The sequence below is a fragment of the Pempheris klunzingeri genome, chromosome 20 (assembly GCF_042242105.1).
Source record: "Pempheris klunzingeri isolate RE-2024b chromosome 20, fPemKlu1.hap1, whole genome shotgun sequence".
Classification (NCBI taxonomy): domain Eukaryota; kingdom Metazoa; phylum Chordata; class Actinopteri; order Acropomatiformes; family Pempheridae; genus Pempheris; species Pempheris klunzingeri.
Genome location: NC_092031.1, coordinates 911,442 through 933,153, shown reverse-complemented (window position 1 = coordinate 933,153; position 21,712 = coordinate 911,442). Strand labels below are relative to the sequence as shown.

General features: G+C 47.9%; 1 protein-coding gene across 1 annotated transcript; it reads left to right on the top strand.

Annotated features, from left to right (window-relative positions):
* Window positions 1-1,219: 1,219 nt before the first annotated feature.
* On the top strand, window positions 1,220-21,398 carry heatr1 (HEAT repeat containing 1). The gene is made up of 45 exons (XM_070851327.1): window positions 1,220-1,278; window positions 2,242-2,400; window positions 2,489-2,705; window positions 3,315-3,456; window positions 3,821-3,922; window positions 4,144-4,284; window positions 4,379-4,590; window positions 4,673-4,806; window positions 4,902-4,989; window positions 5,558-5,659; window positions 5,770-5,887; window positions 6,000-6,107; window positions 6,421-6,519; window positions 6,658-6,746; window positions 6,835-7,031; window positions 7,591-7,712; window positions 7,824-8,018; window positions 8,359-8,533; window positions 8,614-8,762; window positions 9,136-9,328; window positions 9,544-9,716; window positions 9,810-9,974; window positions 10,060-10,302; window positions 10,946-11,077; window positions 11,559-11,662; window positions 11,750-11,896; window positions 12,022-12,140; window positions 12,230-12,351; window positions 12,999-13,127; window positions 13,211-13,435; window positions 13,975-14,104; window positions 14,977-15,155; window positions 15,424-15,473; window positions 15,660-15,783; window positions 15,866-16,006; window positions 16,503-16,792; window positions 17,034-17,184; window positions 17,977-18,156; window positions 18,249-18,383; window positions 18,834-18,938; window positions 19,028-19,190; window positions 19,589-19,743; window positions 20,340-20,498; window positions 20,705-20,813; window positions 21,210-21,398. The coding sequence occupies exons 2-45, from the start codon at window positions 2,259-2,261 to the stop codon at window positions 21,296-21,298; spliced, it is 6,444 nt and encodes a 2,147-aa protein (XP_070707428.1). The 5' UTR covers window positions 1,220-1,278; window positions 2,242-2,258; the 3' UTR covers window positions 21,299-21,398.
* Window positions 21,399-21,712: the final 314 nt, after the last annotated feature.

Below are 21,712 nucleotides of genomic sequence, written 5' to 3'. Positions count from 1 at the left end.
TTGTCATCATGTGACTTCTTGTCTCTGTCGGCTGTAAACTGATTTTATGAGTTTGCTGCTTTGGTTAAACTCTAATTTCTCTCTTCATGTTTATCTGGTCGTCTTTGGTTGCTGCAGTTTTTACAGAATAATAAAGTGTCCGCTTCTGATTATTTTCTTCTTAAGAAAAATAAAAGCAATCAATAAAACGCACTGTTAAAAACAAAATAGAGAGATGAGATTAAAACAGTCCAACAACAGAGATTCAGTTCACTGTCAAATAGAAATATAAAAACAAATAACACAAAATATAGAAATAAAAGATAAGTAATAAATAAAGATTTAAATAAATCAAAATGAAAACATTAAAATAAAAAATATGTAAATAAGGGGACGTGACCCACGTGCCTTCAGACGTTTAACCACGCTGTTAAAGAGCCTGTCCGCTTACAGCCAATCAGCGTGCAGCTCCGAGAGATGACGTCCCTGAGGACCAATCACGTTCCGCGATGGGCGGAGCCCCGCGAAAAACGAACGCTCGGTTAGCTAAGGTTAGCTTTAGCTCAGCTTTAGCTCTGAAGCCGTCGACACAAAACAGAAAATATGGAACAAAACTCACGACTCACCCTCAGCGGAGCTCTCAGCAAGATGGAGAATCTCACGGCGGAGGTTAAAGGTGCAAAAACAGCCGGTTAGAAGCTGCTCGAGTCAGCTAACCACGTATTAATGCTGGAGAACAGTTTTTCGATTTAAAAACGTCGGTGAGCGACGTATCGATAAAAGTGTGAGTGTGTTAATCCTGAGTCTCTTTTTCAGAGGGAAACATCCTCTAAATGTCGACTGACAAACTACCGACAAGCTAAACAGGGAGGTTTAACGGCCGGTTGCTTCGTAGTTAATTAAAGCTGAGCAGGTTTTTATAGAAGCGGCGGTGATTATCGCCCCCGTGTGGCGGGAGGCTGCAATGACATCAGCAGTGCTCTGCCAAAGATCGTGAACTCCATTAAGATAGTTCACCTCATGTAATATGATTCTGGTTCAATTACGGCTTTTGGGACACTTTTGTTTATTTGTTGTATTTTTAAGAATAACAGTGTTTAGAGGTTGTGCCCTACGGTAGATGTTATATCACCTATTAGTAAGGGACAGCTAACGCAGTTAGAGGTATGGGGGGGTGAAGCATCTTGCTTCATACAAAGATTACAACCTGACGTGACCCGGATGTAGAATCACCCAGAATGCGTCACTTCAGCAGTCAACAACGTGCGCCCATGTGTGCGCAAGAGTTACAGCAAACAGGTTTGAGTTTTTCTTCTTTAAATTGTCTAAATTAACCCTCTGAATGTTGCGGTCTTGTTCTGATGTGAGTTCGTTAATCGTGGATTAGCCGTTTAGTTTCGTTGCACAACAAACGTGTCAGAATTGCGAAGCCGGCATGTTAGCTTTAGTAGCTAACATTTATATTGGTGGAGCAAAACCTCAGCGCTTATATAGTTACACTAGATAAACTAAAACGAACTATTTGTGTCTGTAGAAGAAGACAGTTCTGTGGCTGCAGTTAATACACGGGGTTACAAACTAAACACAGCAGAGCGAGGGAACATTTTCTGACCTGGAATTATTTACATGCCAAACTCCCCTGAAAAAAACTGCAGTTTTAGTGTTTACTTTCTTATCAGAAAGACTGCGCTCTACACCAACTTACAGTTGATAGTTTTTGTTAATCTAAAAGATAAACCTTTCAGTTCGTCAATAAAACATTAACTGTTTCTCTTTAATTTAAGTGTTGCTTCTTAAAGTGTTGTCCCTCTCTATTAGTTATTACAGTAAAGCCAGTAACAAAAGTTAACATGCCAAATTCATCAGACTCAAGGTGAAGTGGGCATCATGACATTATGTTGGTAACCTGGATCATTAATGGCACCAAGATTTTAGAAGAAACTTCCCATAAGCCAACAGAGTTTGGTGTGCAGTAGATACCTGGGGTCTTATTCAACATGCTGCTTTAAAATGAAAAATAACTTTGTATATAATTCAGGTACCAAACTCTGAAGTGGTTTAGGCGGCTCTTTGTTTCAGGATAGTTGACAAATACAGATTTGATAAAAGCATCTTGAGCCTTAAAACTTCACAGGAACAAGTTAAAGCACGCTGACACCTTTAGGGTTACGTTGTGTTCAGGTTCAGGTTAAAGTAAAGGAAAAAACAGACTTTCAGTGTGCAAACAAACCTGTGAGTGTGTCTTGTTCGTGTCTCCATTAGATTAAGAAACAGCCGTCATGACGTCCTTGGCCCACCAGCTGAAGAGGCTCGCGCTGCCTCAGAGCGACCCCAACCTCCTGTCACGAACCGAGGTCGCCTCGCTCCTCTTCAACCCAAAAGATGCCGCTTGCATGGACAGAAACACCTTCTACGCCCTCGGTGAGCCCCGTGCAGCGTCCCAAATGACCACCAGAAGCTTTTCCCTTTACATCCTGTTTACTCCCTCTCTGTCTGCCCCCCCCCCCAGGCTGCACAGGGCTGGAGGAGCTGCTGGGAATCGAATCGGCCTTCCTGGAGTTCCAGGACACCCTGTTCAGCCGGGCCTCGCTGACCCTGGAGCGAAGCGTCCAGTCCAAAGAGGTCAACGACAAGCTGGACGCCAGCATCTCGCTCTTCCTCACCCGCCTCTGCCCGTACTTCCTCCTCAAACCGGCCCACAAGTGCATCGAGTGGCTGGTTCACCGGTACGCTGCTCGGACAGTTCCCCATTTATTATATTTTATATATATACATTATATATTTTAAACGGTTTTCAGGTGATATTTAAAGGGTAACTTCAGTGTTTTTAATACAAGCTCAAATTTGAACTTATGGTGGTGTCTAAATGACTGGTAGGTACTAAGTGTTGGAATTGGTCCAGTAGAGCACCTCAGCTAGTAGTAGTGAAACTCCGAATAGGCAACTGCACCACCAGACTCCACTGACAAAAAGTGCAATTTTACCTTCCAGAACACAGGACTTGTTGGTCTACTGCTGCTTCTGTTGGATATTTTTTTTGTGTTACTGTGTGACTTCGATGCTTTAAACGGTTACTTCAAATCCAGCACAGCATTTGTCTAACTCACAATAACACAAATAAACCAACTGATCATTGCAGCAGTAGACCAGCAGCTCCAGCGCTCTGAAAGCTAAAGTGACTGTTTTTGTCAGTGGAGTCTGGTAGTTTTGATGTCGATCTGTGTCAGTGTGCAGTTTGATTGAACATTTAAACATCAGATGACCTCTTTCGGATCAGTTCTTGTGTTTGAATCTTCCTCTTCATCTTCCTCCGTCTGCCTCATGTCGCGTTGCAGGTTCCACGTCCAGCTGTATAACCCTGACAGCCTGCTCGCCTGCGCGCTGCCGTATCACGACACCAACATCTTCGTCAGAGTCCTGCAGCTCCTCAAGATCAAAGACGCCACCAACCGCTGGAACTGGCTGCACGGCCTGCAGGTCAGAGTCCACGCACGTTACTGCTGAATACGTACAGAATATAACCCGGCTCAGGGTTTAAAGAAGGTTCTAGGGGTCTAAGATACCCTGGAGGTGGTTTAGAAGGTTTAAATAGTCACTGAGGGGGGTCTAGAGGTTCTTTAGGAGGTTCTGTTGGTCAATAAGGAGGTTTAAGGGGAATGTTCATGACTTTGATGGTGATTGATTAGGTTCTAGTGGTCATTTTGAAGGTTGTTCTCAGATTGAATTGGTTCTTTAGGAGGTTCTAGGGGGTTCTAGTGCTCACTGAGAAGGTTCCAAAGGTTCTTAAGGAGGTTCTAGTGTTCGTGTGCAGCTTTCGAACATTTTGTCGTCGTTCCTGCAGAAACCAGGCGTGCCGCTGTCCAGAGGAACCCTGATCACTCACTGCTACACGGACCTGAGCTTCATGGACTTCATCTGCACCTTGGTGACCAAATCCATCCAGGTACCAGAACCTGCTGAGTGTCAGCAACACGCCACACACACGCCTCTAACACGCCTCTAACACGCCACACACACGCCTCTAACACGCCTCTAACACGCCACACACACGCCTCTAACACGCCTCTAACACGCCTCACACACTCAGACACTTTCTCAGACTTCTTCATGATCATCATCACCTCCTTTCTTCACCGTCCTCTTCCTCTCGCTCTTCTTCTCCAGGCGTATTCCGGACGCTCTGGAAGTTGCTCTCAGCTCCGTGTGATCTTCTCCTTCTACGCCTCCACCATCGTCCCGGCTCTGGACGCCGTGGACAGCGTGTCCGACAGCATCATCGCCAAACTGCTGCCCTACGTCCAGAAGGTAAAGTCCCCTCCTCTTCGTCATGTCTCCGATCAACACTGGATTAAAGGGTTACATTTTAAACGACCCTCCTCCGATGATGTCGCCCCTCCAGGGCCTGAAGTCGTCTCTGGCGGACTACAAAGCCGCCACCTACATGATCGTGTGCCAGCTGGCGGTGAAGGTGGTGATGGAGGCGAGTCTGGTCGACACCCTCGCCGTGCACATCAGCAAGTCTCTGCTCAAAGAGCCCGTGTTGGCCCAGGAGGGCGTGGGCTGCCTCATCGTGCTGCTGCAGAACCAGAAGGAGGGCGCCGCCGGGCCCAGGTAGGACCGGACGGCGGTCTGAGCGCGTCTCACCTGGATAGCATTTCCCTCCTCTCACCTGACTGCTCCTCTTCTTCCTCAGAGCTTTCAGCCGTCTGAACTCGATGCCGGAGCTCGTTTCGACACTGCAGGTCATGGCGGCGGTTCATGATGTCAGTCCTCTGCTGCGCTACCTGCTGCCACACCTGATCCACGGCGTCTTCACCTGCAGCACAGGTAAGAACTGGAGCCACATGTTCAAAGAAAGTGGGAAGTGGAATCATTTTCTCTGTAACTGACTGTTTGGGTTCACCTGTTCTTCCCTGTCACAGGTGAGATGGAGACGGACGAGCTCAGGGTGCTGGAGTCCATCCTGCAGTCGGTTCCTCTGAGCAAAGGCCTCGACCAAACTGTGGCTCGGTAAACTCACCTGTAACACCACGTTTAACCTTTGAGTGACCCAAGGAGCCAAACCTTTACCTCTGGGCCACAAACACAGCTGCACCACCTCACTTCACTTAAAGGAGAACTCCAGTATTTTTAAACATGGCTCCTGTCTGTACACATGCTGGTGTCTTAATGACTGGGAGGAACAAAAAGTGTTGGGATTGTTCCAGTAGATCACCTCAGTGTGTGACAGCATCATGGAAAGGATCCCTACAGAGAGAGACCTGGAAGATCCTTTTGGTTTAACCACAAACAGCACACACACCAGACTACATTCACTAAAACAGGGATTTTAGAGAACAGGACACAGGAGCTGCTGGTCTGCTGCTGGCTGAGGTGATCTACTGGACCAGTTCCAACACTTTTACTACCTACCAGTAACTCAGACACCAGGATGTGGACACAGAGGGACCAGGGGGAGAAATAAGAGTCCTCCCTCAACATTAGAAACACTATTAAATACCACCGTTAGAAGTTTTATGTCTTCATAGTTCGAGTAAACAACAAAAGAAGTAAACAACCACATGTTCCTGTGTTCCAGTCTTCTGTTGGAAGAGTATCTGAGTCAGACTGAACTCTCCACTGAAAACATGTCCGCCCTCGACGGGCGCCTGCTGCCTCTGGTCCGACTGTTTGAGTCCAGGTAGGTCTGATCGCTGCTGTGTGCTCACAGAGGAAACATTTCACCGTTATATTGTGCCAGATTAGCCGCCGGTGTTAGCATTAGCTCATTAGCTGTTTGTCCTCCGGCAGACACTGTGGAGCTCTGGACGCCGTCCTCGCAGGTCATGTGACTGACATCAGCAGCACCGAGCGGAAACGTCTCTTCCACCAGTTCCTCTCTCTGTCCATGAGCAGCGGAAAGTTCAAGGTGAACCACACCGTGATGTATATTTATATGAAGTGTTCATGGAAGAGAAACACTGCTAACTTTATTTATATCTGCTGTTAGTGTAAATATTCTAAATTAATTGTGTTTGTAGATTGTGGACGACTCGGACACGTCGCTGCTCCTCAGTCTGAAACACCCGCAGCCGTCAGTCAGAGTCTCTGCGGTGGAGCACCTGATGGGCATCATCACCTCCGGACAGGTATGATATGAAGCCTGAGATCACGGCACGATATTAATGTTTTTGGATCGTAATAATTCACACATGAAAATCGGCTTAGCTTAATTTCCTCATTCACACAATGTACTTATGGAGTTCCTCAAGGCTCAAACCTTGGCCCGAGTCTTTTCTGTATTTTGTTGTTTTGTCGTCACATTATTCTCAGTGAACTTCCTGTTTATATCCAAAGAATGATTATCCCTCAGAAGAATAATAGGAATCTTAAAAAGGACCGTGAATATTTATTCTTATTTGGTTTTTAACCACATCTCCTGGTCTGGTTTCTCCTCGGCAGCAGCAGAGTTTGGACGAGTCCTTCCTGAAAGACGCCGTCATGGATCGACTGAAGGACGACGTGCCAGAGGTCGCGGCCGCCGCTCTCAGCGTCCTGGAGGTCAGTGAACACGGAGGTGTGGATGGTGGTGTGTTTGAATCTAACCTGCATGAGTGAAGGCTGCAGCGCCCCCTACAGGCCCGTCAAGACCCGACTGGACCTCACAGGCGAGCTGCTCATGTCCTGCTGTTGTTTCAGGTGTTGTTGGATGTTTTGGACCCTGAAGACACCGTGTCGTGTTTACTGTCACTGCTGCACAGAGTGGATCTCTCAGTGGCTGATCACTGGTCAGTGAACTACACACACACACACACACACACACACATGTGCAGTGTGTTCTCAGGTATAGATAATAACTTGCCTCGTCTCCTCCAGGCTGCCAGTGCTGATAGAGGCGGTGCGTTTACTGTCCGACCCCCGGCTGGCAAAGAGGGACGGCGAGGTGATGCAGAGGGCGTGCTGGAGGCTGCTGCCCTTCCTGGTGATCACCCCCCCTGAGCTCCGCCTCGCCTCCTGCGTCGCCCGGAGCTCCGTCCTCACCCAACACCCGCTCACCCTGAACTGGGCTCAAGGTGACTGATCGAACCGGTTCACTGCTGAGAATTCATGTTCAGCACTTTTTAATTACACAAATGGACGCTGGAGGGCAGCTGTAGAAAAGTTCATATTAAAATTATTAAAAAGTTATTTAGTCTTTTAGCTCAGTAAGTGAAACATCACAATGCAGCAGGACATTTAAAAGAATATTTTGACTTTGGGGGCAATATATGTTAGATGTTCATCTTAATTACACTCAAATGACTGAACGACAAATATGAAGCTGCAGGCAGCAGCTGCTTAGCTTATCTTAGCTTATCTTAGCTTAGCTTAGTTTAGAGACTGGAAACAGTGGTGACAAAGGTAATAAAAATCCTGTTTTTGTTTGTGGAGCCTGGGATGTTCAAAGGCACCAGACTCCATTGAGAAAAACAGTAATTTTACCTGCTTTGTCGTCACTGAGGACTCTCCATGTTTTGAGCCCCAAAAATGTCGAAATATTCCTTTAACATACCATTTGAACTGAGTCTACACCAAAGCGTGGACACTTGAAAACAAACTGGACCTGTTCAGCATTATAATCTGTCCCCACAGAGCTGGATGAGGTGATGAAGAGGAGCTCTGAACCCGACTTCGTAGGTTTGGCCAACCAGCGTCTCGTCTCCACGTTGACCAAGAACCTGGCGAACATGGAGCACTTCGCCAAACGGGACGCTGTGAGATTTTATTTCAAGTTTTAAACACTTTCAGCTCAGGAAGAGTCCATGAATCGGTCTAATTTCTGATAATCTGAGCAGAAGGTAACGCTCCCTGTGTTCGGCCCTCAGCTGGAGAAGCTGGCTCTGTCGGTGGAGCAGCAGCGGGGCTCCGGCCTCAGAGCCAGGACGTCCTTCCTGGTCCTGACCCAGACTCTGCTGCTCAGCCTGGGAGAGCTGAGCGAGACCCAGCACCTGCTCACCGCTCACAGGGTCTACATGCTGCTGGAGCCCCCCCTGCTGGAGGCCACCCGGGACGACCCCCAGGTCAGAGAAGAGGAAGAAAAATATACAAATACTGTTAGTTTGTTCGAAAACATTGAGATAATTTATTTTACATTTAAAGCACGTTTTGTTACGTCTTCTAGTCTTCTGGTCGATATTCAATGATCTGCTGGTGTTTCTTTCATGAGGAGAAAAGCCGCTCATCATTATTTTGGTGTATTTATTAAAAGCTGCAGTACTGTAACTCACCACCAGTGGAGGACTGGCAGTAGACTGAAGGGAGTGACTGATATGAGAGCAAAGAAGAAGAAAATGTCTCATAGCTCAGCAGGGAATTTTTTGTCTGAACCAGACTCCATTCATTTTTTCTGTGTTTTAACAGGAAGTGGAGTGTGGCGTCGGTGCCCCCTCCTCCTTCCCTGAAGCCCTGACTGTGTACCTGAGCAGGTGTGGGCAGCGACCAGGTGAGCAGCTGGACAGAGAGTACGGCTTCGTCCTGATGGCTCTGCTCAGAGACTTCATCGCCTCCCTCAAGTGTCACGACGCCTCCTTCAAAGGTAAGGACCCTCCCGGACGTGTGCTGGCGGCCAGGTCACCTGACCAGACTCTCAGCAGGTCTGTGTTTTGTCTCCGCCAGGTGAGGTGTGGTGGAACCCGGAGAAGATGGACACAAACACATGCTGCTACCTGGGGCTCATGTGCCGCCTCTTCAGCGTCATCATCAGTGGTGCTGGGGAGGGACCGGCCGCCGGCGGCTTCAGAGACCTGATGAAACTGCTTATCCAGGTATGACATCACCTCCTGTTGACCTCCTGGAGGTGACTCCTGTGATCATAGATACAGAACTTACCTGTCTACCTGTCCGCCATGTTTGGGAGGTCAAGATCCGCTGGTAAACTGTCCAGAGTCAGGCTCCATGTTGGGGAGGGAAAAACTAACAGAGCCATTTTCAAAGGGGTCCGTTGACCTCTGACCTCCAGATCCTTCTGGAACCTTCTAGCTGAGGTTGGACACATTTTAGGGACATGAAGAAGAAGAAGATCCTCCAAGAAATGACAGCACCAGAAGAAGAAGCAGCAGCGTTCAGAGAGCAGAGGGTTGATCAGAGTCAGAGACTAGCAGCAGGTGAGGTCTAACCTGGACTCTCCGTCTCCTCCAGGTCCACCTGCGGGAGCCGCTGATGCTCTTCCGGTTCCTGTGCGTGCTGTGGGGCTACAGCAGTAACCATGGAGACCAGCTGGACGTGAAGGTCGGGGCCGTCCTGCAGACTCAGGCTCTGTACATGGGCAGAGCTCTGCTGAGCGCCCAGCCGGCCGCCGCCCTGGAGGAGCTGGCGAGCGCCGACTCACCTGGTAAAACAGGACCCCGATTAAAGGGACATTCTGTGGTTTTAGCTGCTTTAACAGGACTGTTAGACGTTCATGCTCTCCTCAGGATGAACCGTAATAACTCTGACAGGGTTTCTATGGTCTAAAATAACCTGGAACAGTTCTTTAGTTTATGACCAAACACCTGAAGGATGAATGAGCATTTATTTTATTTTAATGTGTGTGTGTGTGTGTCTCAGTCGTCCCGTCATTGCTGTGCTGTCTCACGTCTCCGGTTCGGGAGGTTCGGAAGGCGTCCATCGGCGCTCTGCAGATCCTGTTGGGAGCCGGCATGTCTCCCTTCCAGCCAATCACGGAGAGGCTTCTGAAGACGTCGGAGGAGATTATCGCCGACCCCTCTTACCTGATCCAGGTGAGTCTGACGCACAGACAGGTTTCATACAGTATCAGAGGGTTTATTCTTAAAGCCGGTATCTTTACTTCCTGTCTCCGTGCGCCCCCGCAGGCTCTCGGCGTGCTTCATGAGGAGAGTTGGTCTGTTAAAGCGAAGCCGCAGCAGAAGAAGCTGCAGTCGTCGATGGAGCAGCTGCTGCAGAGCGTCCAGACCTCCTGCTGCCCGTCGTACAGCGCCGCCGCCCTCCTGCGGGCGCTCGCCGACGTCAACGGACGGGTGAGAGCAGGAACACTTTCAGAACAAAAGCATGTGCATGGTATCTGTTCTGTGTCTGACCTCCTCCGTCCCCTCCACCTCTCAGTCCGTCCTGTCGGCACTATTTCCCGTTCTGGATCGGCTGCTGGAGCTCAGCGGCCCCGACACCCCCGCCATGCTGCGGGCCGAGGCCCAGCTGATGCAGCACGTCCTGGGGAAGTACAACGAGGCCTCAGCCCCCCTGCTGGCCGAGGACCAGAACTGTCTGGATCTGTTCATCAGATCTCTGTGGACCTCGACCCAGAAACACCCCGACATCCCCAGCTGCCAGATCATCGCTCTGGAACAGGTCAGGACAACCTCCAGGGCTAAGAGCGGGGTGAAACCGGGGCTAAGAGCTGGGTTAAACCGGGGCTAAGAGCGGGGTTAAACCGGGGCTAAGAGCGGGGTGAAACCGGGGCTAAGAGCGGGGTTAAACCGGGGCTAAGAGCGGGGTTAAACCGGGGCTAAGAGCGGGGTGAAACCGGGGCTAAGAGCGGGGTGAAACCGGGGCTAAGAGCGGGGTGAAACCGGGGCTAAGAGCGGGGTGAAACCGGGGCTAAGAGCGGGGTGAAACCGGGGCTAAGAGCGGGGTGAAACCGGGGCTAAGAGCGGGGTGAAACCGGGGCTAAGAGCGGGGTGAAACCGGGGCTAAGAGCGGGGTGAAACCGGGGCTAAGAGCGGGGTTAAACCAGCTGGCGAGTGCCGACTCACCTGGTAAAACAGGACCCTGATTAAAGGGACGTTCTGTGGTTTTAGCTGCTTTAACAGGACTGTTGGACGTTCATGCTCTCCTCAGGATGAACCGTAATAACTCTGACAGGGTTCCTATGGTCAAGTCATGGAATTTCAAAATGTTATTTTTCAGACCTGGAAAAGTCTTTGAAAGTGGATTTAATTGCTGCTTGTATTTTTCTGGATGTTTTATTTTATTCCTCATCGTCATCGTTCAGATCACGAAGTCGTTCTTCGCGGCGCTCGGAGACGAGAAGGTGCAGCAGAAGCTTCTGTCGGTGATGTTCGACCTGCTGGTGGAGAGCAGGAGTCCGCTGGTGGCCAACACCATCAGCAGCGTCTTCAAAGGGGTGAGCCAAGTCTCATTTAAAGGATCATTACGGTGTTTTTAAACCTCGGACCTGTGTGTGCAGGTTTTGGTGTCGGGCTCAGATTGTTCTTCTAAGTGTTTTAAGGTTAAAAAATCTGTATTAAACCAGGATTAAAACAAACTATCATTAAAACTAGAGGAAAACTGGTGCTAAAACTGTGAAAAACTAAGGTTAACACTGAGGGGTGGTTAGTTAGGCTTGAAACCAGGTATAAACTCTGGTTAGAACAGTTTTGAAATAAGAATAAACTACACTGAACAAAGGGAGAAATGTGTTAAAACCAAGCTTAAACCCAGAGATGGACTCTAGGATAAAAACCCGTTAAACTAGGCTTAAGAGCAGTTATAAACTATGGTTGGACAAGAGGAAAAACTGTGTTGAAACTGGGCTCAACATCCAGGATTAAACAGAGTCTAGTCACGTGACCTCAGTCCTGTTTATTTCTTCTTCTTCTTAACAGATCGCCGTGGACAGTCAGCTGGTGGCCAATGAGCTCGCTCCTCCAGAAAAACCCAAAGTCAGCGTGACGGTGCAGCAGACCCGCCGCAGCAAAATGATCCAGAGGTGAAGTCCAGACTATTTACTGCGTCTGTGAAATGACCAGAACCTCTCCAACAAGACATGAGAGTGTGTTTTGTCTTCCCTGATCAGGAAGCCTCAGGAGAGCAGCGCTGTCTGTCCAGAGGGGGGCGCTGTGTCGTGGCAGAGGGTCACTCTGATCCTGGAGCTGCTGCAGCACAAGAAGAAGCTGAAGAGACCCCAGATGTTGGTGCCGGTTCTGTTCTCTCTGCTCGCCAGGTAACATCAGAAGGACACAATGCTTCCTCAGATGAGTCAATCATCTCCCTGCTAAGCAGGTTAAGTTTACAGTGTGTTTTTCCTGCTGGAGTCACATTTAACACAGATCCTGGTCTGACCCTCAGGAGTCTGGAGCCGTGTTCAGGCGGTGACACCAACATGGAGTACACCAAACAGCTGCTGCTCAGCTGCCTGCTCAACGTCTGCCATAAACTGTCCCCTGAGGGGGGCGCCGTGGGGCCGGGTAGGTCAGCAGAGAGGAGACATCAACACGGCGGCTGGAGGAGCGTTCAGCCCCACTAACTCTCCCCCGTGCTGTGTTTTTCTCTCCAGACGTCCTGGACGAGGAGAAGTTCAGCGTGGAGCTCGTGGTCCAGTGCATCAGAGCGTCAGACATGCCGCAGACTCACCACCACGCTCTGCTGCTGCTGGGCACCGCCGCCGCCATCTTCCCAGTGAGTGTTTCCTCCTAAAGGAGATAAACCTGGGTCCTGTCTGTGCACACATGGATCCCTACAGAGAGAGACCTGCAAGATCCTTTGGGTTTAACCACAAACAGCACACACACCAGACTACATTCACTAAAACAGGGGTTTTAGAGAACAGGACACAGGAGCTGCTGCTCTGCTGCTGTATTTATGTGTTACTATATTTGTTTTACACAGTAATTGTGTTGAATCTGAACAAACCACTAAAATGACACAATAAGAAACTTACTAACTGATCGAGGCCGCAGTTGCACAGCAGCCTCCTGTGATCTGTGAGGTAAAATTTGTGTCTTTGTGAATGGAGTGTGGTGTCTTTGAGTGATAAGTTAAACAAGAAGGATCCTCCAGGTCTCTCTGTAGGGATCCTTTTCATTATGTCACACACCTGTCTCTTCAAACACACCAGACTCCATTGACAAAAACAGCAATTTTACTTAGTGGGTCACAGTAGCTGCTGGTGTGCTGCTGCCTGGACCAATTCCAACACTTTTAGCTCCTACTAAACACACACAACAGTGAGGAGGATTCTGATGATCTGTCTCCTCCTTCTCCTCCTCCTCCTCCTCCTCTTCCTGCTCCTCCTCCTCCTCTTCCTCCTCCTCCTCTTCCTGCAGGAGAAAGTCCTGCTGAACATCATGCCCATCTTCACCTTCATGGGAGCCAACATCCTTCGCCTGGACGACGCCTACAGCTTCAGAGTCATCGACAAGACGGTTCAGATGGTCGTACCTGCTCTGATCCAGGTGAGTTTCCACCTGCTGAAACCATCAGCTGTGGATTCTGCCTTATTATTGATCACCCCCCCTCACCTCCGCCTCCTCTTCAGGCCCACCAGCTCCCTGACGGCCGCTCCTCATCCCACGTGGACGCCGTGGTGACAAAGATCATTCGCGTGTTTGCCGACGCGCTGCCTCACGTGCCCGACCACCGGCGCCTGCCGATCCTCTCTCAGCTGGTGACCACGCTGGGCCCCGCCCGCTTCCTCTGGGTCCTAATGCTCCTCCTGTTCAAACTGCACGCCACACAGACCGCCAGCTCCGTGAGCGAGAAGGTGAGACGTCTGTTAAACTGTTAAAACTGTAATCTGAGATATTTATGGAGTCATGACATACGGAAGCCCATTTCTGCCACTGTGATGGAAAAATAGATCCTAGTCGTCAAATTCTCTAAATTCTGATTTAATAATGACTTGGTATCTTAAAATAACAACTTATTATTCTCAATATAATGACAAACCGTATATAAATAATTACTTAGTATCTCAAACTAAAGAAAGAAATTCTCAAAATGACATAATGTCTCAAGTTAATTCGAAACTTTCTCAAAACAATCAGACTTTTTCTCAAATTAATGAGATTTCTTTCAAAATAATGATATAATTACATCATCATCTCAAAATAACAATAAATTTAATAAAAATACTGACTGTGTTTCCCAGTAAACAAAGACTATAATATAAAGTTCCTCTCCGTCGTGTCTCTACAGCCTCTCGGTTAAATCGGACACATTTACAGAAACATTCATTAAATAATGAACATTTAAAGGAAAACGTGTGTGCGTGTGTGTGTGTGTGTGTGTGTGTGTGTGCAGGATGCAGCTCTGGAGAGAGACATGGACTTCTGGATCTCTGTGTGTTGTGAGTTCGAGGTGGCCGACCAGCTCACCTCCCTCATCAACATCCTGACCTTCCTCCTGCAGCTGCCTGACGACAAAGACGACGGTGAGACGCCAATTAAACCTTTAAATTAATTAAAAACTGCATCAGAAACATAAATATTTAAATCCAGAATCTGAGCTGGAAAACATTCACCGGCTATTTAAATGAATCCTTGTGGAGATAAAACAGTTTCTCACCTCAGATCCACTCAAAGTTTTGGGTTTGTTTAGCTTGATGTTCAGAACTACAGACTGAGGAAGAGAAGAAGAAGAAGGAAGTCCTCAATAAGTTCATAGTTACTTGATGAAAAAATAATCAGAATCCACCTGAAACATCACTTGCTTGTTTCATGTGGTTGTAAACTTTGTGTTTTGGACTCATGATGAGACAAAATAAGCTCTTTGAAGGCGTCACTTTGGTAGATTAGTTCAGATTCAACACAATTATTGGGTAAAACAAATATCGCAGTGGAACAGCAACGTCTGTGTTCTGTGAGCTAAAATCCCTGTTTTAGTGAATGTAGTTTGGTGTGTGTGTGCAGAGAGCGATTTCCATAATGCTGTCGTTCTCCTCAAAGCCTCCAAACTCTATTGACAAAAACAGTAGTTTTACCTTGCAGAGCACAGGAGTTTTTAGTCTAATTGTTTTGACTTTGGTGTTTTTATGTGTTAGTTTGGATGTAAATTAACTGTTGAAAACACCAAAATCACACAATAACACAAACAAACTAATGGTTGGAGGCAGCAGTAGTCCAGTATGTGTTCCGTATTCTGAGAGCTAAAATCCCTGTTTTTGTGAATGTAGTCTGGTGTGTGTGCAGAGAGCGATACAACAGTGTTTGTGTCTTAATGCAGAGTTTAGACTAACACAGAATCGGTGGAGAACTGACCGTGAGGCTCAGTAGATTTAGTTCTGACGTTTCTCCTCCGCTGCAGTGAAGCGTCCCGTCAGGAGGGGAGGAGCCGCAAAGAAGAAGGAGGAGGAGGAGGAGGAGAAGATGGAGGAGCTGATCTTCAGTCTGGAGGCTCAAAGCAGCAAAGAGCTGCGACACTTCAAGTTCCTGTCCGTCTCCTTCATGGCTCAGCTGCTCAGCTCCACCAGCTTCATCAGGAAGGTGGGCGACGCCTGGGGGAGCGTTCACAGCGGTCGGCCGCGTTCCAGACTCTGGGTCACATGGTTTAACAGGACGTAACAGACACGGGCTAAATAATGAGTTAACAAGCAATGATGAACTTTGTCTGTCTGATTTTAGTCTATTTAAACACATAAACAGTCAGAGTTAAAGTCACCACATGGTCCATTTAGCAGCTTTCGGTCGTGTCACATGGTCTTCTTCATCAGGTGACACTGATCCAGTTTAAACGTTTGATCGTCTGTTTCAGGTCGCAGACGCTGGAGACGCAGAGGAGCCACTGCAGCATCTACAGCAGAGGTGAACTGTGTGTGTGTGTGTGTGTGTGTGTGTGTGTGTGTGTGTGTGTGTGTGTAGCAGGTGAACAGGTGTGTGTGTGTGTGTGCAGCAGTTGAACAGGTGTGTGTGTGTGTGTGTGCAGCAGGTGAACAGGTGTGTGTGTGTGTGTGTGCAGCAGGTGAACAGGTGTGTGTGTGTGTGTTCCAGGCTGCTGGAGGAGGTCCTGCGGTTGGTCCACAGCTCCGCCCGCTGTGTGGAGGAGAACGCTGACAAACCGACGGCAAAGTTCTGGAGAGTTCTGCTAAACAAAACCTACGACGTTCTGGATAAGGTCCGTGAGTCTTTCTCCGTTTGTCTCCACGCTGCCGTCCGTCAGTCCGTCACTAAACTCCTCCCCCTCCGCTCGTCTCCAGGTGAACGCCCTGATGCCCACCGACACCTTCATCACCGTGATGAGGGGGCTGATGGGAAACCAGCTGCCGTCGGTCAGGAGGAAGGCCATGGAGCTGCTGAACAACAGGCTGCAGCACAGGACGCAGTGGGAGGAGCAACAGGTAACACACACACACACACACACACACACACAGGTACCACACAGGTACCACACACAGACAGATACCACACACACACACACACAGACAGGTACCACACAGGTACCACACACAGACAGATAACACACACACAGACACACACAGGTACCACACACAGACAGATACCACACACACACACACACAGACAGGTACCACACAGGTACCACACACAGACAGATACCACACACACACACACACAGACAGGTACCACACAGGTACCACACACAGACAGATACCACACACACACACAGACAGGTACCACACACAGACAGATACCACACACACACACAGACAGGTACCACACACACACAGACACACACACACACACACACACAGGTACCACACACACACACACAGACAGGTACCACACACACACACCTGGGGGGTGGAGGGGCGAAATCTAATGAATGAGTTTCCTCATTGAGACGTTTCTTCTTCGTTGGTTCCTTCTCTGTCTCAGGTCACAGCGATCTTACAGCTGACCGGCGACCTGCAGAGCATTGTGGGTAAAGGTCACGGTGAGGAGGAGGCGGAGCAGGCCATCAACCGGCAGACGGCGCTCTACAGCCTGAAGCTGCTGTGTCGCAGCTTTGGCTCCACCCACCAGGAAGTGTTCGTCCCCGTCCTGCTGCAGGCGGCCGACGTCGTCACGGCGCCGCAGGAGGAGAAGAACGTGATGGGCAGCGCTCTGCTCTGCATCGCCGAGATGGTCAGCGTGCTCAAAGCCCTCGCCATCCCTCAGCTGCCCAGGTGAGTACTACTAGTACTGCTGTTACTAATACTAGTACTAGTACTAGTGATACTAACCCTCGAAGCGTCTTAAAGCTGCAGGACAGAAATGATCAATATGCAGCTATAGATGTAGTTATATCTGATTAATGATCATTAGAATCAATAAAAACGCTCCTCCGCTGGCTCTTGGCGCTGTGTTTTTCCAGCGCTCTGATTGGTCGGTAGACACCTGTACCTGACGCTCTGCCGTGTCCTGCAGGTTGATGCCGGCGGTGCTGCACACGCTCTCCGACAGGAAGGAGCTGCTGACCAATGAGATCTACCTGCTGAGCGCCGTCACGGCCCTCCAACGGGTCACCGAGACGCTGCCGCACTTCATCAGCCCGTACCTGCAGGACACCACGTCACAGGTGAGCTGAGGACGCAGGACACTTCCTGTTCTCCACGAGGAAGCTGAAGTGGAACAACTGCAGTTTGAAGACGACTTTCTACAAAAACTTTTGACTCTTTTATTTGTTAGTAACTGATTTGTTTTTTTTAGCATGCTAATGTTAGCAGTTAGCTCAGAGTACAGAAGATCTCCCCAGAGACCAGCGGGTTAATTTATAAATCTGGGTCCTCAGTTCATATCCTGGTTTCTAAATGACTGATGGGTACTAAAAGTGTTCAGAGTACAGAGAGAGACCTGGAAGATCCTTTTGGTTTAACCACAAACAGCCGTTCTATCGCTCTCTGCACACACACCAGACTACATTCACTAAAACAGGGATTTTAGAGAGGGCATTTTAACATGTTAGCTTGGATCTAAATGAACTAAATTTAAATTTTTTTAAATAACCTAAATTAACACCAAACTGCCACTGAACACAAACACACTGACTGATGGAGGCAGCAGCAGAGCAGCAGCTCCTGTGTCCTGTTCTCTAAAATCCCTGTTTTAGTGAATGTAGTCTGGTGTGTGTGCTGTTTGTGGTTAAACCAAAAGGATCTTCCAGGTCTCTCTCTGTAGGGATCCTTTCCATCATGCTGTCACACACTGAGGTGATCTACTGGACCAGTTCCAACACTTTTACTACCTACCAGTCACTCACACACCCGGATGTGGACAGAGAGGATCATGGGTAGAAACGGGGGCACAGGTGTGTGTGTTGACATGTTGTAGCTGCTCAGCAGCATCATACTAACACTTCCTGTTCCTGCAGGTGTGTCGGCTCACTCGTCTGGTAGAGTCCTCCTCTTCCTCCTCCTCCTCCTCCTCAGCCGCCACCCAGCTGTCCGCACGCCTCGCCTCCCTCAGGAGCACCCTGGCCACCGAGCTGCCCCCCAGGGTCCTACTGCCCACCATCACCAAGTGCTACGGCAGCATGGTGGCCGACAGGAAGGTGGGACGTCCTCTGCTGGTCTGAACCAACGACAGGTGACTCCAGCATGAAAATGATGATCAGCTGATGAGTGTGAGTGTGTTTCCCTTCAGGCTCAGCTGGGGGCGCTCATGAGCATCCTGAGGGAGCACATCAGCCACATGGAGAAAGACCAGCTCAGCGTCCACCAATCAGAGCTCACGTCCTTCTTCCTCGCCGCCCTGGACTTCAGGGCCGAACACTGTCAGGTGAGTTCAACTGTAAATATGAAAAACACGGCTGTGAAGACGGCGGCTGAGCAAACAGGTTCCATCTTCGTTACCTCATCAAACTTTATTTTACTAAACATTTTACTAACTTAGATATTTGATCCTGCCCATATGATATTTTTATTTTATTATATATTACATTATATTTTATTTTACTATATTTAATGTATTTTATTGTTCTTTATTTTGTTTCATTCTATTAAACATTTTACATTTTTAGTTTATTTTATCTTTTACGTTCTTTTTTTTTAAAATTCAGTTTATATTTTACTTTATTTTGTTATTACAACCATGTAATTTTATTATATTGTACTTTACTTTTGTTTTATTCTTATTTTACTTTTTATGATGTTCTTCATTTATTTCACTTTATTTTATGGTGATTTACTTTATATTTTATTTATCTAAGCTCTGTCTCTTTGCGTTCAGGGCGACCTGGAGCGGACGGCGGAGATCGAGGGTGGCGTGATCGACTGTCTGATCGCCATGGTGATGAAGCTGTCGGAGGTCACGTTCAGACCGCTGTTCTTCAAGGTACCAACGCCTCCCTCTGCTGTCTCGCCCTGTTTTTATTTGTTGTTTTGGAGCTGACAGTTGCAGACGTGTCTGTTTTCGTCCTGCAGCTGTTCGACTGGAGTAAATCAGGCAGCGCCGAGCGTCTGCTGACCTTCTACCGGCTGACCGACCGCGTCGCCGACCGGCTCAAAGGACTCTTTGTCCTGTTCGCAGGAAACCTGGTGAAGCCGCTGGCCGACCTGCTGCGACAGACCAACAGCTCCAAGACGGGTGAGACTTTATTCATTTATCTATTTTACCTCTTTTTTTAAAATGTGGATTTATCATATTTTATTTATTTATTATATTTTACTTTTTATTTTTATTTATTATATTTTACTTTTTATTTTTATTAGATTTACATTTTTTTTCATTCGTAATATTTAAATTTATTATTTGTTTTGTCAAACTTTATTTTAGTTTGTCTTGCTCTATTAAACTTTTTTTACTTTTATTATTTGAATTCTTTTTATTTTTCATTTTATTTAGTTTATTTTCATTTTACTTTAATTTATATATTATGTCCTGTATTTTATTTTTATATTATATATATTATTTAACGTTGTGCTTCGTGTTGATTGGATGAGAAGTTTTAATGTTTCCTGTCTGACCGCCTCACTTCCTGTCAGGTGACTTCCTGTTTGGCTCGTGTGGAGGTGAAGAGAAGACCGGCCTGCTGCTCCACTACGTCCTCGACTGTCTCCACAAGATCTTCCTGTACGACACGCAGAGGTTCCTCAGCAAGGAGCGAGCCAACACCCTGATGGGCCCGCTGCTCGACCAGGTGAGAGCTCAGGTGTACAGGACCAGGACCAGGACCAGGACCAGGACCAGGAACAGCTAAATGGAATTCAGCCTTCATCAGTTTCATTAAAGGAGACTTCTAGTATTTTTAAACCTGTTAAAATCCTGGTGTCTAAATGACCTCAGCTCAGCCAGCAGCCACCAAACAGAGACTATATCACTTTATCACTGTCTTCAAACACACCAGACTCCATTGACAAGAACAGTCATTTTACTTTGCAGGACACAGGAGCTGCTGGTCTGCTGCTGCCTCCATCAGTCAGTTAGTTTGTGTTATTGTGTGACTTTGGTGTTTTAAAGGAGCAGTTCGGGTCCAACACAATATTTGTGTAACACTCAATAACACAGACACACTGACTGATGGAGGCAGCAGCAGAGCAGCAGCTCCTGTGTCCTGTTCTCTAAAATCCCTGTTTTAGTGAATGTAGTCTGGTGTGTGTGCTGTTTGTGGTTAAACCAAAAGGATCTTCCAGGTCTCTCTCTGTAGGGATCCTTTCCATCATGCTGTCACACACTTTTTCTTATAGATGTACTCATTTGTACCTGTGTGGTTCTTTCCTGTGTGTGTGTGTGCAGCTGGAGAACACCCAGGGTGGAGAGCAGGTGTACCAGCAGAGGGTGACCCAGCACCTGGTTCCCTGTGTGGGTCAGTTCTCTGTGGCGCTGGCTGACGACACTGAGTGGAAAACCCTCAACTACCAGATCCTCCTCAAGACCCGACACACCGACGCCAAGGTGAGAACACACACACACACACACACACACACACACACACGTCGCTGCTAATACTTGTGTACTTTTACTGCAGTGAGGTTGTAAATGCAGTACTTTTACTTGTGTTGTAGTATTTTCAGAGTTGTTTTAGTTCTTTTACTGAGTGCTTCCTCCACCTCTGGTGCTGAGTTCTATATCTGCCTCTTCCTCTTCCTCCTCCTCCTCAGGTGCGGTTCTCCTCTCTCTTGATGCTCATGGAGTTGGCATCCAAACTGAAGGAGAACTACATGGTGCTGCTGCCAGAGACCATCCCCTTCCTGGCTGAACTGATGGAGGGTGAGGACACACACACACACTGTCTCCTGTCATCTCTCTCTGCACACACACCAGACTCCATTGATAAAAACAGGAATTTTACCTCACACATCACAGGAGCTGCTGGTCTGCTGCTGCCTTAATTAGTTAGTTAGTTAGTTTATGTTATTGTGTGTTACACAAATATTATGTTTGATCTTGACTCACCTTTGAAACACCAAAGTCACACAACAACACAAACACACTACCTGATGGAGGCAGCAGCAGAGCAGCAGCTCCTGTGTCCTGTTCTCTAAAATCCCTGTTTTAGTGAATGTAGTCTGGTGTGTGTGCTGTTTGTGGTTAAACCAAAAGGATCTTCCAGGTCTCTCTCTGTAGGGATCCTTTCCATCATGTGTGTGTGTGTGTGTGTTTCAGATGACTGTGAGGAGGTGGAGCAGCAGGTCCAGAAGGTGGTTCAGGAGATGGAGAACATCCTGGGAGAACCACTGCAGAGCTACTTCTAACACACACACACAGTTTTAAACATCATTTATCAGCCTGATCTCATTTGTGTTTTTTTTTCTCTCTCGTATGTAAAAAAAATAAATATTCTTGTTATTAAAAGTCAGTTCTTGTTGTGTTCTGTGACCCACACAGCTCAGAGCCTCCTGATGGTCTCTGTTTCCCATCGATGGAGCTGACAGTTGACTTCAGGGCGAACAAATCAAAGTAGGAAGACTAAATATAATTAAAGCTGTAAGCAGCATTGAAGGGCCCTCGCAAACGTGCGCGCTTTGGAGCGTGTCCGCAGCCGTGGACGTGGCCACGCGGTTCGGCTGAGGCTGCGTGAATTTTTGTGACATCTGCGTGGAAGCCTTCACAGAAGCCAGGCGTACGTCACATCTATCGCTCCAAAGTTTCATATAAATCTGACCATC

Coding starts and splice junctions, on each gene's coding strand:
- heatr1 (XM_070851327.1), top strand. CDS start 2,259: ATGACGTCCTTGGCCCACCAGCTGAAGAGGCTCGCGCTGCCTCAGAGC. Junction 3,923..4,143: donor TGGTGACCAAATCCATCCAG/GTACCAGAACCT, acceptor CTTCTTCTCCAG/GCGTATTCCGGACGCTCTGG. Junction 11,078..11,558: donor TCAGCAGCGTCTTCAAAGGG/GTGAGCCAAGTC, acceptor TCTTCTTAACAG/ATCGCCGTGGACAGTCAGCT.